At 42.0% G+C, this 14230-nt stretch overlaps 1 protein-coding gene across 1 annotated transcript in view; it reads right to left on the minus strand.

The window, feature by feature from the left end:
- Window positions 1-14230, minus strand: part of SRFBP1 (serum response factor binding protein 1) — a 38227-nt gene that overhangs the window by 1893 nt on the left and 22104 nt on the right. Inside the window, exons 4-7 of the mRNA XM_012927333.2 lie at window positions 9996-10067; window positions 4446-4527; window positions 3158-3884; window positions 1940-1977 (exon numbers count right to left, since the gene is read on the minus strand). Of these exons, the coding sequence (XP_012782787.2) occupies window positions 1940-1977; window positions 3158-3884; window positions 4446-4527; window positions 9996-10067 (919 nt within the window). The remainder of the gene's footprint in view (window positions 1-1939; window positions 1978-3157; window positions 3885-4445; window positions 4528-9995; window positions 10068-14230) is intronic.

Below are 14230 nucleotides of genomic sequence, written 5' to 3' on the forward strand. Positions count from 1 at the left end.
CAGCGCTACTCACGATGGCCAAGAGCAGGTATCCGCCAAGGTGTTTCTCAACCGATCAGAAATTATTATTCATCCATAAAGAAAAGAATGAAATCCTGTCATTTGAAACAAAACCTATGGAACTGGACATGATGTTAAAAATTCAGATACAGAGAAACAAATGCTGCTTATTCTCCCTCATTTGTGGAAAAGTAAAACTATTCATTCTTAAGACAGAACAACAATATCAGAGGCTGGGAAAGGGGGCTTGAGGGAGGTTGGAGAATGGTTCCCAAATCAGACTAAACTAGGAGTGAGTTCCTACTGTTTTTTACTTTTTAAAAAATATTTATATAAATATTTATTGGAACATCAGCTAGATAAGAGTACAGGAGAGACAAGAAGCTCTTCTGTCCACTGATTCACTCCACACGTGGCTACAACAATCAGAGCTGAGCCAATCTGATGCCAGGAGCCAGGAGCCAGGAGCCTCTTCCAGGTCTCCCACACATGTGCAGGGTCCCAAGGCTTTGGGCCGTCCTCCACTGCTTTCCCAGGCCACAAGCAGGGAGCTGGATGGGAAGCAGGACCGCCGGGATTAGAACTGGCACCCAACTGGCATCCTGGCGCGTGCAAGGCGAGGACTTTAGCCACTAGGCTATCGCACCAGGCCCAAGTTCCTACTGTTGCACAGTGCAGCAGAGCGCCCACAATGAGCTACAGAGCAAACAGAAGACAGGAACACAATTTTTCTGATCATGAAAGCAATGACAATGGAAGATTTGAATGTTAATTATCCTTATTTTGATCAGTACCCATTTCATATATGAAATACCACAATGTATCCCATAAATATGCACAATTATCATTACTAATTTTTTTTACTGTAAAAAACAAAGATTGGTCTAGTGTTAGCTGTTCGGATGATGTAGAGGAAGAAAGAGCAGAGCTCAGGAGAGAACCTGCCATCCCTGGGAACTCAAGGCTTGGAAAAGCCTTTGCTCCCCAACAATGTAAGACAAAGATCCAACACCCTACAGACCTAGAAAACGCTGCCTTGGGGCACAGAGAAGAGTAAAGGCAGGACCTGGGCATTCAAACCCGAGTCTCAACATAGCAGAGGCTGAGTGACTGGAGGAAGTAAAAAATACCACACAACCCTGACCTGAGGGAACAGAGGACAGAAATCGATCGCGTTTTTCAGGAAGTGTCAAGTGCCAGAAATCCTAGGTTGGGGGGGGAAGTTCTCTGACAGAACAATCTCTCAAGGCTGTGAGCGGCGTGTATTTGTAGCAGTCATCTGGCACAAAAGTCTCCAACGCCATCCTGCACGCACAGCCCACATGCAGCCATGGGACAAAGATCCCAGGAAGAGTCTGGGACCGGAGAAAACAGCGCAGAGCAGCTCCTTCCAGGGCCGCGGGAGCTCTGTCAGCAGCGTTTCGGGCAATAACGTGCTGTGTGTCTTCTCTTCTCCTTTAGCTCCCAGCTCTGTACCTGGCAGCTTCCTTCTGATACAAGGTCACGAAGCTAAGAGGAGTCAGTCACTCACGGCAGGCACCCATTCCCCCTCCCCCTGGCCTCGAAGCTGTGCCCAACAGTGTGAATTCGGTTAGTTGGCTGGCTGAGTGGGAGAAAGGTGACAGAAAGCTATGTGTTCAAGAGGCTCCCCCTTCCTTCCTTCTAGACACATGCGTAGATGACATTTCTTATCTTTGTTTGTGATTTGACAGTCATGCTGGGCAATGAAACGCAAGTAGACTGTTTTTTGGCATGCTCAAGCCTGACTCATGAAATCCTACTGCAGAAGTCTTCATGCATCTTGTCCCCTTCTGCCTGGGACCTGGAGGCAGGAAGCAGCACAGATGGAGAGGGGCCAGATGCCTGGAGGTCTGTGGGCAACAGAGCTGTTCGACACAGTGCTCTGTGATGCTGGGGAGAAGGAAATGTTCACACTTACCCAGGGTTCTGCTCTTGGGCGCCTGTTCTCTGATACTGCTAAAAGAAGAAAAATATCATTATGACTTCCATGCTTTAAAGAAGATAAAATAATAAAATTCATGACAGAACTGATTCAGAGGACTGTGCCATCCACTCTCTCGCCACCAACAATCAGCGAAATGCAGACAGGGTGAGGCTCTCGCAGCCTGAGGCCAGCGTGGGCACACCATGCGGGGAGCTCTTCCTCCCGCACTCTCGGGAACACCCGCTCAGAACTGACGCTGTTCCATGTGCTCACCTTGACCTTGCCTCTGGGGTCTAACCAGGTAAAGAATTTTTAAAAGCCTATTGCAGGGAGAATGAGTCACTTAAAAACAATTAAGACCAACGCTCCACGGGAAAGAAAAGAAACGGTGGTAAGTTACTTTCAAATAAGAAAAGTAACTCTTTGAAGCAGATTTTAGAAATGAAATTAAGTATTTTGATTATTTTTAAAGCTCCAACGATGGGTTTATGTCTTTTCTTACTCTTTTTTTTTTTTAGAAAATTTCTAAGTCACGTTATTCTAAATCACAAAAGACTAACCCTTACTTACACAGAAAAAGTTTTCTGACTAGAATAGCTGTTAAGAAACTAGCTAACCATGATCTTTACTCTAAAATGTGAAGAAATTCTCCATCGGATTAGAACTGTAAATGAGCTTGAACTCATCGACGTATAGCACAAGTGCTGTGACTGAGGGCGCACGCAGGGACGCAGGCAGCAGCAGCACGAGCAGCGTGGGAGGCACAGCTACCAGCCAGCAACCTACACTCTGCCACAGGACTTCACAGGCAATGACTGCCGCTTGCAATAACACTCCTCAATCAAAGAAAAACACCATGGCTGCTTTTTCTGCAGAAAGTTCACTCAAAACATTTTCAAAAGTTCTTCATCAAAAATTAACCTGAAGTTTTTTGGTAACCAAAGAAATAAAACATACATTGGCTAAGCTTATTATGTGGCTACCATGCCTCGTCCTTGGAGCGGCTGCGTGCAAGTGCTACGCGTAAGTATATGTGTATTGTTACATGACTATCACGCGGAGGGAGGGCAGGTATAAATCTAAAAACAGGACAAGTTGTACAAACTTGAGTCCTGAGAGAGAGTTTCTTTTCTCAGTACTAGGATGTGTAGCTAATTTGTATATTCCAAAAAAGCAAACACTAATAATTCCAGATTAGAAAAACATATTTACCTTCTAGAGCTTTTGGATCCAGATAAAGAGTGGAAAAACACAGATTCGAATTTCCTGGCTTCCATACTTGACTTGCTCTCGTCATTTCCAGGACCCCGAAGGGCTTCCTGCGCATGCTGCTTGGGTAACACCTTCTGGAGAGGTCTGTGCTCCTCCACGGAACCATGGCAACCACTGTCCTTCTTCCGCGTGCGTTTCACTTTTCCAATGAAGAAGTCATCGCCGCTGTCACTCTCCTCCTCAGACATGGAGGACTGCCTGTAAAACCGCTCCTCCGTGCTGTCGTCAAAATACTCCTCCTCCTCCTGCCGCACCCCTGCCTCACCATCACTGCTATCGCCAAGGGAGCTTTCAGACCCTTCCCTTTTCGAGGTCTGACTTAACGTTCTCGTTCTCACTCCCGGCTCAGCAGGTGTCTTCTGGGATTCAAGGGCAACTGCAGAACCCCTCCCTGAAGTCTTGGATGGAGAAGGCGCAGTGTTCTTACCTGCTCTGGGTCCATCTTTCTTCTTGGTCACTTTTTCTGTTGAATTACTAACTTGTTTCTTTCCCAGTGCTTTGGTTTCTTGCACTTTCTGTTCACTGCTAATGATTCCTTCTTGTTGCGACTTGCTCCCATCGTCTTTTGAACACAAACTGTCCTTAGAAGGATTCTCTCGTGAAGTGCTCTTTGATGACTCAACTTCAGCAACATTGTGTCTTGCATCTTTAAAGGCCTGGACAGCAGCTGCAGTAAGAGGGCAGGAGTGGTTTTAAAATAAAACATATAGAGCATCACTTTGTCAATACAGCCCTTGAAATAAGATAAAATGACAACTTGAATTTTTAAAACAATTATGTATCAAATACTGCAAGTTGTGGTTTTAGACAAAAACAAAATAACCTGGGACAAAAGTAAAAGTATTCTAAAGATGTATTTTGAAATACCTACAGATTAATAAAAATTATGTGATAGTGGCATAATCAAAAGGAGCGAGATACTCAGAAAAATCAAACGCATTCACATTTTATCATATATGTTATATATAAGATACATATTTACACATTATACTATGTGTGGTAACAGGGTTCAGGTAGGAGAAACAAATCCAGATCTAGCTTTTTCTCAGACATCAGCCATATTTTTACATACTTTTCCACATTGCCACCTATTTGAAACACTAACTTGGAAGGGAATCGTAACAGAGGAGCTAAGCAGATATTTAAGGTGAATCAACAATTTTCTGAATCCCAAGCCGCACATACCAATGCTCTTCCACACTCCACTTCCAAGCCCCTTGCGTCATACCTTTCAGCACATCGACTTTCTCCTTGAGGAGAGGGTGAGCTGCGAGCCTGGCGACCGCTCTCTCAGCCGGAGTGGAATCTGGCTGCACAGTGAAAACACGCAGACAAAAGAACTCAGCACTACTGGAGGGAAGGAGAGCTATCACAGGCAACACTCTCGTGCAGTAAGCTTACTACAGACAAGGATCAGGCTCAAAAAACACTACTGCCCCAGAGCAATTAAAATCACTAGGTAATCAATTAATAACAATATTCCTTAGGAACCTAAGAAATTTCCAGGACTGTGCTAAGTAAAATCTGTGACTATATATATAAGTCAGTACTTTCAAAGCACCTAAGAGATTTAGCTCTGAAGACTAAGATACTCATATCACTCTTCTTTGCACTGTGTTGTCAATTTTTCATATAGTAGTCATAAAAGTGTTTTAAAATGTAATTAGATTGGGCCCAGCGTGATAGCCTAGTGGCTAAAGTCCTCACCTTGCATGAGCCAGGATCCCATATGGGCACCGGCTCGTGTCCTGGCAGCCCTGTTTTCCATCCAGCTCCCTGCTTGTGGCCTGGGAAAGCAGTTGAGGATGGCCCAAAGCCTTGGGACCCTGCACCGAGATGGGAGAACTGGAAGAAGCTCTTGGCTCCTGATCAATTCAGCTCTGGCCGCTGTGGCCACCTGGGAAGTGGATCAGCAGATGGAAGATCTTCCTCTCTCTCTCCTCTTCTCTATATCTGACTTTCCAATTTAAAAAAGTTATTTTTTTTAAAGATTTATTTTTGCAAAAAAATCTGAGTTGGTTGTAATTATGACAGAGAAAAATGTATTGTATTGGGTGGTAAAATATACAAATGGGAAAACTGGTATTAGCATACACAGTATTAATTTTTTAAGATTTGCTGACCACCAGGGAATGAATATATCAACCAAATATAGACAAAGAATTAGATGGCTTTTACTCCAGGGAAGCCGCGGTCAGAGTTTACTTCCCGTGCAGCGGAAAGGCAGCTGTGTAACAGGGAGCTGCAAAGGGAAGAAGAGCCACCTAGGGGGGTTTAAACTCCTCTCAACACGGAAGTTGGACCAGGGGGTCGCTGCGGCCCCTTCCTGTGCAGTGGTGCCCTCACTGGCTGAGGGGCCTGCTAGAATTTCGCCATCTGTTCTGCGTTGTAACCTGGGACCAGGCTCCGGCCTCAGGTTACTGGGGCAACCATTAAATATAGCTATATAAACACAAAGGATTTAATGCTCCAACCTTAAAATACTAATAAAAATGTTATACATGTACTTATAAAATACATATTGTAAAGAAAGTCTTCAGTTAGAAATGTCAATTTTGGGGTCCCCACGGTCATCTAGCGTGTCAAGGCACTGCCGGCAATGCTAGCGTCCTATTTAGGCACTTGTTCTGGTCCCAGCAGTCCCATTTCCAGCCTAGCTCTGTGCTAACGTGTCTGGGAAGGTAGCTGGAGATGGCTGATGTGCTTGGGCCCCTACTACCTTGTAGGAACCCCTCAGGCATCTCAGGCTCCGGGCTTTGGCCTGGCCCAGTCTCAGCTACTGTGACCATGTGGGGAATAAATGAGCGGATGCAAGCCCTCTTTCTCCATGTCTGTCTGTCTGTCTGTCTCTTTTCTTCTGTGGCTGATCTAGGAAAAAAAATGCCACTTTAAAAATCACACTTTTAAATTCTTTCTTTGAAAAACAATCTAACATTTTAAGAATTTAATTTTATTCTTTTTTTGTTCAGCCAGAATTTAATTTTACTCTTAAGAAAGCAATTATCAAATTAAAAAAATTTAAATTCTTTAATTTTACTAAGAATCTTATTCTTAGAAAATAATTCTTTTAACATCTTTAAATTGAAATTTCAAAAAGAGCTAGAGTGTATACAAATGAAAATCCTTATCTAATTTATCTATTAGTGTAAAGTTGACTTCAAGATTGTTGAATCACTTAAGAACAAGCTGAATTCAAACTACTATTCTCTTCCCAACGATTACACATCACTTCACCTCACTTTTGTGATCCATTCCAGATATTTCTACAGTGTAAGTTGTGTGTGTTTGTATCTGGTGGCACAGGGGCTCAGGTCCAGCCCTTGGCAGGGTCCTCGGCCCTGTAGCACAGGGGTCAGCCATGGCTTCGAGCCCGGGGCCAAGCATCGGAACTTCCAGGGAGAGACTTCAGTTCCTCTCCCACCTTCCTTCTTCCAACTTTCACATGCGAATACACAGACCACCTTCGAGGCTCCTGGGAGCCTTCTGATTTAAAGCTAAGACGAAGGCACAGTGGCTGATCCACGGAAGAATGCGATAATGTTAAGAGGCACACTAAATGTTACGGATATAGCCAAAAGGAATAAAAATGTAGTGACACATCTTAAATTTAAGTAAATATATTCTGAAACCTTTGAAAAAGTCTACCAATAAGTCTTTACAAACCAACAGCTTTTACACCTGCATGAAAAATTCTTCACAGTACTGAGGGGTATGAAGGAAACCACTACTTTCCTTATTTAAAGCTGATACAATGTTTGCCATGGAAGACTGTCAGGAAACTGTGGCTTCCCACACCTCTACTTTCTTCCATTTCAAATAAATCAAACAAAAAAGTGAAAACACCTCATCTTTTAATGGGAAATTTTTATTTTGGCTGATGGGTATTTACTGTGAATACAAAAGTCTGCTGTTCAATTTTGAAAGTAATTTTGAGGATACACTTCTAAATGTTAACGACTAGGCTAAAAATAACAAGTATCTCTTACACACAATGTAAATTCTTTGAAATATTGTCTAAAAATAGTGCTAAAAGAACACGTGCAGCAAAATTAGAAAAATCAATTTGGCTTAATTATTAAAAACATTTAGGAAGACAATAGCCAACAGTCTATTGGGGTGGCTCACACAAGTCAGGGCTACGCAAGCCTGGATCCTCTGGAGGCCACAGAACATTTCCGTGTCTTAATTACATGGTATACAAGCTAAGGCTGTTAATTAAGCCTAAAATAGATAAGTGATGGCTTTTCTACAGGAAGAAAATAAAAGAGCTGTACTTTCTTATATTTAGTCCAATGACTATTTCTATGCTATGTCATACAAAAAAATTACAAAAATAATGAAAAAAAAGCATATACAGATGCCAGCTCATATGGAAACCAAGCAGATTTTGGTAAATTAGGTTGGTAAATGAGCATGCTATGATTTTATGCTAACAAATTTTATATCATTGAAGCTCATCATTTTTCACTTCGAGAAAATAATTGCTTTGTGGCACGGGTATTTTCAGATATTAATATTAATTCTTTTACCCTCCCTTTTTAGAGAAACAATCCAGCCCAATCAATGTCCTACTTCTCCTGAGCCATCAGGTCAGCTCACTGAAACGCTGCAGTCTATCTTTAGTCAAAACCTAAATATTAATCACTAGACATCAATTTTACCTTCTAGGAGCAGTTCACTCTAAATTCACTGATCCTGGGGCTGGTGCTGTGACTCAACAGGCCAATCCTCCATTCTGTGGTGCTGACATCCCACATGGGCTCCAGTTCGTGTCTTGGCTATTCTATTTCTGATCCAGCTCCCTGCTTATGGCCTGGGAAAGCAGTGGAGGACGGCCCAATCCTTTGGGACCTGGATCACACGTGGAAAGAGGCTCTAGACTCTGAGCTTCAGATCACTCAGCCCTGGCCGTTGTGGTCATTTGGGGAGTGAACCACTGTATAGAAGGCCTTCTCCTTCTCTCCTTCTCTCCTTCTCTCTCTAAATTTGCCTTTCAAATCAAAATAAATAAATCTTTCTTAAAAAAATTGCTGATCCTACAACAGATCATTTTTGTCCAACAGTCAATTACATAGAACAATCATATAAAAACCAAATATAACAAGAACAAATGAAAAACGATGTTCAACTTCTGCATGTAAACTCAGAAGCCAAAATATTCGTCATATATTCATATATATATTTATATACATATTCACAAACTGTAAAAATCTATCTTTTAAGTACTGCAAAGCTACAGAGATGATAATATGATAAGGAGAGATAGATGAAGATGAATGCTGGAAAAACACTTAGGGGCAGAAAACAATTTTAGAAAACAAAAATTTCCAAAGTAGTAATAAACTAATTTAATGAAAGAGCTTTTATTGGCACCTCACCTATTTAGATACTGCAGTTTGGTACTGGTGGTATTGGTAGAAGGAAGACGGAGGTGGTGGCAGGGTTAAGGAGCTGGATGCCAGGAAAGCACTGCCAAAGGCCCAGGAGGGTAGGAAGCAGCACTCCAGAGCAGAGTGGAAAGGCCCAGGAGGGTAGGAAGCAGCGCTCCAGAGCAGAGTGGAAAGGTCCAGGAGGGTAGGAGGCAGTGCTCCAGAGCAGAGTGGAAAGGCCCAGGAGGGTAGGAGGCAGTGCTCCCAGGATGCCAGCGCAGCAGAGTGGAAAGCTAGAGGCCACACAGCTCAAGTGTCACAGGCAAACCTGGTCAGTGCAACCTTTTTTGAGAGAGCATGAGACTTCAACACTGCTTTAATGCACGCAGCGCCATTTCCGTCAGTCTGACTGATCTGGAAGAATGGCTAACTGACAAGGAATGACTGGGTAAAGGGATCCTCTCAGAACTATGGTCACTTACATGCTACAGCCCCCAGCATCCACGGCCATCATCCTTATAACCAACACTGCCACCAACTCAAAAGCCTGTCAAGAATGCGTGCATGCATCCTAAGAACCAGGAGGCTTTCTGTGGGCCTGGAACTGCCCCAAAGCACAAAAGCTCTAAGTGCTGTGAGAATCAAAGCTTAAGTGATCCACACATACCTAGATTGACTTAGTTTTATAGTGAATATTTATTTCTTGGAATTATTATAGAACATGGTGCTTATTCAAATTACATGGTTACTTGATAGTCGCAAGACTGGTAGAAAACAGTCAGAAGTAATGTAGAGTTCAGCAAAAATCAATGAAAGTAAAAACAGGAAACAGAAGAGTCAGGCAACACAAAGCTTGTTCTGAGGAGAACTCGTCTTACAGACATAAGACTATGCCACATGACAGTTTACAGTGCTACTTAGCCCTTTCAATTTTTTTGAACTCCATTAAACTTTTTAAAAAAGATTTGTTTATTTTTATTGGAGAGTCAGATTTATAGAGAACGAGAGACAGAGACCACATTTTCTGGAAACGCCCATATGGGGAGCTAGGCAAGGACTTCAGGCACTAGGCTACTGTGCCAAGCCATAGACCTCCTTTTAAAAAGGAGCTACAAAATATTTCACAGAATGAATGAAGAGATTAAATGATATGACAATGATCTGTTAGAAACAGATGGTTGTAACTAATAAGGCTAAGAGACCAACTGTTAAATAACAGAAAATCTTACATACTTTAATAACCTTGGGGAGGAGGATTACAGCAAAGCAAACTTTATAAATCTCATTAAGACACTTTTCCGTGGCAACATTTGAGCTCAGTGACAAAAGCATTACTGGCCTCCTTGATAACTTTTCTGTGATGGTGACATGATAAAAACAACACAACAAATGATTTATTGCAGATATACCTTCTTACAAATTTTCTCGAAGTTGATATCATCAGCAAGAGCAGATCTAGTTACTGTATCAGGTTTTAGTTCCTGAAAAACAAAGCAGCATTAGTCAGAAGTCTGATTTTACACTGTCACTATATTCTTCCCCATGTTGTGCTCAAAGCAAGCTTGATACATTACATAAAATCTTAACTTTTGGAAAACAGTAACTCCTGCCATGCTACTAAAAAGCCAGAGTAAAGGGCTGGAAGGGCCAACGCTCTGCCTGCAAGCCCCAGCCTCCCTCACCAGCCTCCCTCACCAGCCTCCCTCACGGATGCTGGCTGCGGGTCCAGTCGAGACTGCTCCTTTCCCGTCCAGCTCCCTGCTTGTGACCCACGGCCTTGGGACCCTGCACCCATGTGGGAGACCAGCTGTGGCTGTTACGGGGAGTGAACCAGCAGAATGAAGGCATTTCTGTTTCGCTGTAAATCTTTATAATAAAGAAATTAATCTTAAAAGCCACAGTAAATTGAGTTGAAGAAATAATCTTGATAAGCAACTATACAGCAGTGTTTTCAAGGACCTCAATACAAGCCACTGTAAAACCCAAGGATTTTTATACCCAGACAAGCTGTTTCTCAAATACAAAATCTATACAAACCAGTTTTTGCAATTCCAGCTATTCAGGGAACAGTGTACACATGTGTTTCTCCAGAGGAAACTTGTAAAAGCAAACTTTAAACCAGCAGCAGACACCTTTTGGTAAAGGTCTGATACTGAATTTGTATATGTAGAGCATTGGGATAAATATGGGAGTATATATAGAAGAAAGAACAGTTAAGTAAAGTTTGTTTTTAATAAACAGAAAAAATTGCAACTGAAAAGGAGAGGAGACGGGAAAGTAGCGTAAGATCACTGACTATCGTCTGTGTTTAAGTAAACAGGCAGTAGTTACATGATGCCACTTAAAATGGAGAAAACAGAAAATAAAAGATTACAAAAGAAAATGGAAAAGTACTTGCAAGGCTGCTATAATGACTATAAATACAACTGTAACCATGGAAACAAACACAGACCTTTGCTAAACAGCAAAAGATTGTTTTTTCTTTTTAAACACAAAGGCACTTGAAATAGAAAAACAGTAAATACAAGATTGACTTCTCTGTAGCTTTAATATAACTAAGAGCAAACATCAAGGATATAACAATGACAATTACTTTGCCTGTTAGAACAAAACATTTGCAAATTAGAAAACAAAATAAAACCCAAGTTTATAATGGCACAACATCACTTTTTCCCCCAAAATTTATTTTTTACTTGAATGTCAGAATTACTGAGAGAGAGAGAATGACAAGACGCGAAATAACGAGAAACATCTTTCATCTGCTGGTTTATTCCCCAAAATGGCTGACAGGGCAGGAGTTGGTAGGGTCCAAAGCTGAGAGCCAACAGCTTCTTCCAGGTCACCCACATGAGTACAGGCTCCCAAGGACATCTCCCGCATGTCCCAGGCTAGAAGCAGGGTCCTGCTTCGGATTTGGAGCATCTGGGTCACGGACCACTGACCATACAGGACGCCAGCACCAAAGGCAGAGGATTAGCATCTCTGCTGTTCTACAACATTACCCTTACATGGTGATTCTAAAATGCTAAAACAGACAGATTGCAAAGATTCTTGGTAAGTAGAAACAATTAAAGAGCAGGCAATGAAATTATGTATCACGCAAAGAATTCTGGCAAAAAATATTTAGCATGACAAAGAAGACAGGAAGACAATGTATTAAATGAAAAATTATATAATTATAAAGTAGAAACTATAGGAGAGACTGAGAAAAATAAATAGTACTAACAAGACACTTCAGAAAGTTCAAACTATTGAAAAATAATGGAGAGGGGCAGGCACTGTGGTATAGGGAGCTGCCACCGGTGACACTGGTGCCCCATACAAAGGAAAAAGTCACATTCCCACGTTTATTGCAGCATTATTTAATTTAACTAAAACTGAGGTAACCGATGATAGATGAATGGATAAAAAGAAATTAGTAAGAAAACACAATGAAACACTACTCAGCTCTACAAAAAGAACAAAATCCTGGGGAGGCCCCTGTGATACAGCCAGTTAAGTCACCACGTGGGAACACCCAAACTGTTAATCAGTTTGTCTCTAATGTACACTGTGCAGTCAGGTGGGAGAGCTGGACAGAGTCCGGGCATTTGAAGAGTAAACCAGCAAGATGGAACGTATCTTTCCCCCCGACTCAGCCTTTCAAATAAAATAAAAGTAAGCAAAAATGTAACCCAAAATACATTAGATATTCTGAGTCACAAAGTAGGTAAATCTAGGGTACAGAGCATTTTAGCATGAACTTCCCAAGGACACTCCGTACCTGATAGACAGGCTAAGTCAGCTTGCAAGCAGGTATATACCTGAGACATTTCACAGATGTTGACACCGAGCAGTGTTAACAGTCCAACACTCGTCATCTCATGAGAAAATGGACACACGCAGGGGTACACACTTGGGGCACACAGCAGAATGCCAGTGTGTGTGTTCCATGTGTAGTGACCGAATCAGGTTACGTGAAACATCTGTCTAAACACTGAGCCTATTCACCTTCAAAGTCTGCCCAATAATGATGAAATACATGCTGTGTTGTTGTGGATGATGGCTACCACAGCAAGGTATAAAATGCTGGAGCAAATTCCTAGCAACAGTATTTTGGCACTAGGAATTTACTGACAATTCTTCTCTACTTCTATTCTACAACATCAGTTTTTTTTTTTTTTTTTTAAAAAGATTTATTTCTTTTTATTGTAAAGTCAGATATACAAAGAGGAGCAGAGACAGAGAGGAAGATCTTCCGTCTGGTGATTCACTCCTCAAGCAGCAGCAATGGCTGGAGATGAGTCTATCCGAAGCCGGGAACCAGGAACTTCCTCCAGGTCTCCCACGTGGGTGCAGGGTCCCAATGCATTGGGCCGTCCATTACTGCTTTCCCAGGCCACAAGCAGGGAGCTGGATGGGAAGTGGAGCTGCTGGGATTGGAACCAGCACCCATATAGGATCCCAGCACATTCAAGGCGAGGACCCTAGCTGATAGGCCATTGTGCTGCGCCCTACAACATCAACTTTAAGCTCTTATGAGAATGTATTATATTTGTCTTTCTGTACATAGCTTATTTTACTTAACATACTGCTTCCAGCTCCACACTTGTGGCAAGTGACAGCTTTAAAAGAGAAAGGTTTGTTCATTTACTTGAAAGACAGAGTGACAGAAAAACAGACATCTACCTTTAAGTCACTGGTTCACTCTCCAAATGCCTCAAGTAGCCAGTGTTAAGCCCTGATATGGCAATGTTGCTGTCCCAAGAGGCAGCTTAACGTGCTGTACACTATACTTGTTCCAGGATTTCATCGATTTTTTATGACTGAGTAACATCTCATTGTGTACATACACATTTTCTTCTTGTATTTATGCATTCACAGATAGGTCCTTTGATCATATCTTATCAAGGCAAACAGTGCTGCAACAACAATGGGAGTGTAGGTATGTTTTCAAAATAATAATCTCGAAGGGATTTTTTTTTCCTGCAAGGAAACTACCGTGTCTTCCTCCTACAACTATTCCTGCATTTTCCCCTTCAGGAGACGAAACCTCCACCTTCTCCTGTCATGTGACACCCATTTTCAAGCCTCTTCATTAAGTCTGTAACACGCTCTTTCCCCCTTCTGCCTCCTTTTCTGCTGTTGAACTAGACTGCTCCTTTGGATTAGTGCACCTGGCCTTGGGCTCAGGACTTCACTATGGACTGTGTACACTGCTAAGTCTCACTGGTTTTCTTGCGTCCAGGACCAGTACTCACAAGGTCCATCAAGTCACTGTCTTAAATGTAGAATGAACTCAATCACTCACACTCCTATTTTCCAAATCCACTCATTACTTGGCCTCTAATATAACATTACACCTCTTCCAGGTGTTTTCATCCACCTAATTTTGCATAAAATTATCAGAGTAAATTTTCTGTTCTCCTACTGCAGCCTGCGTTTCTCACTTCCTTCCTGCCAACCAAAGTCTGTATGTGTTTTTAAGTCCCTAAAACGAAGCAGAGCTTCTTACAGAAATGGCTGCCAGAAATGGAATACTGGGGTTCAAACAGAGTCTCAAAAAATCACATTAGCTTGACATAAAGGTGCTATCCTCTCGCCAATTTGGGTGTTAAAGTGAATAACAGCAGTGAATCATGACCACACTGACTATATAATTTCT

The sequence above is a fragment of the Ochotona princeps genome, chromosome 19 (genome assembly GCF_030435755.1).
Source record: "Ochotona princeps isolate mOchPri1 chromosome 19, mOchPri1.hap1, whole genome shotgun sequence".
Taxonomy (NCBI): Eukaryota; Metazoa; Chordata; class Mammalia; order Lagomorpha; family Ochotonidae; genus Ochotona; species Ochotona princeps.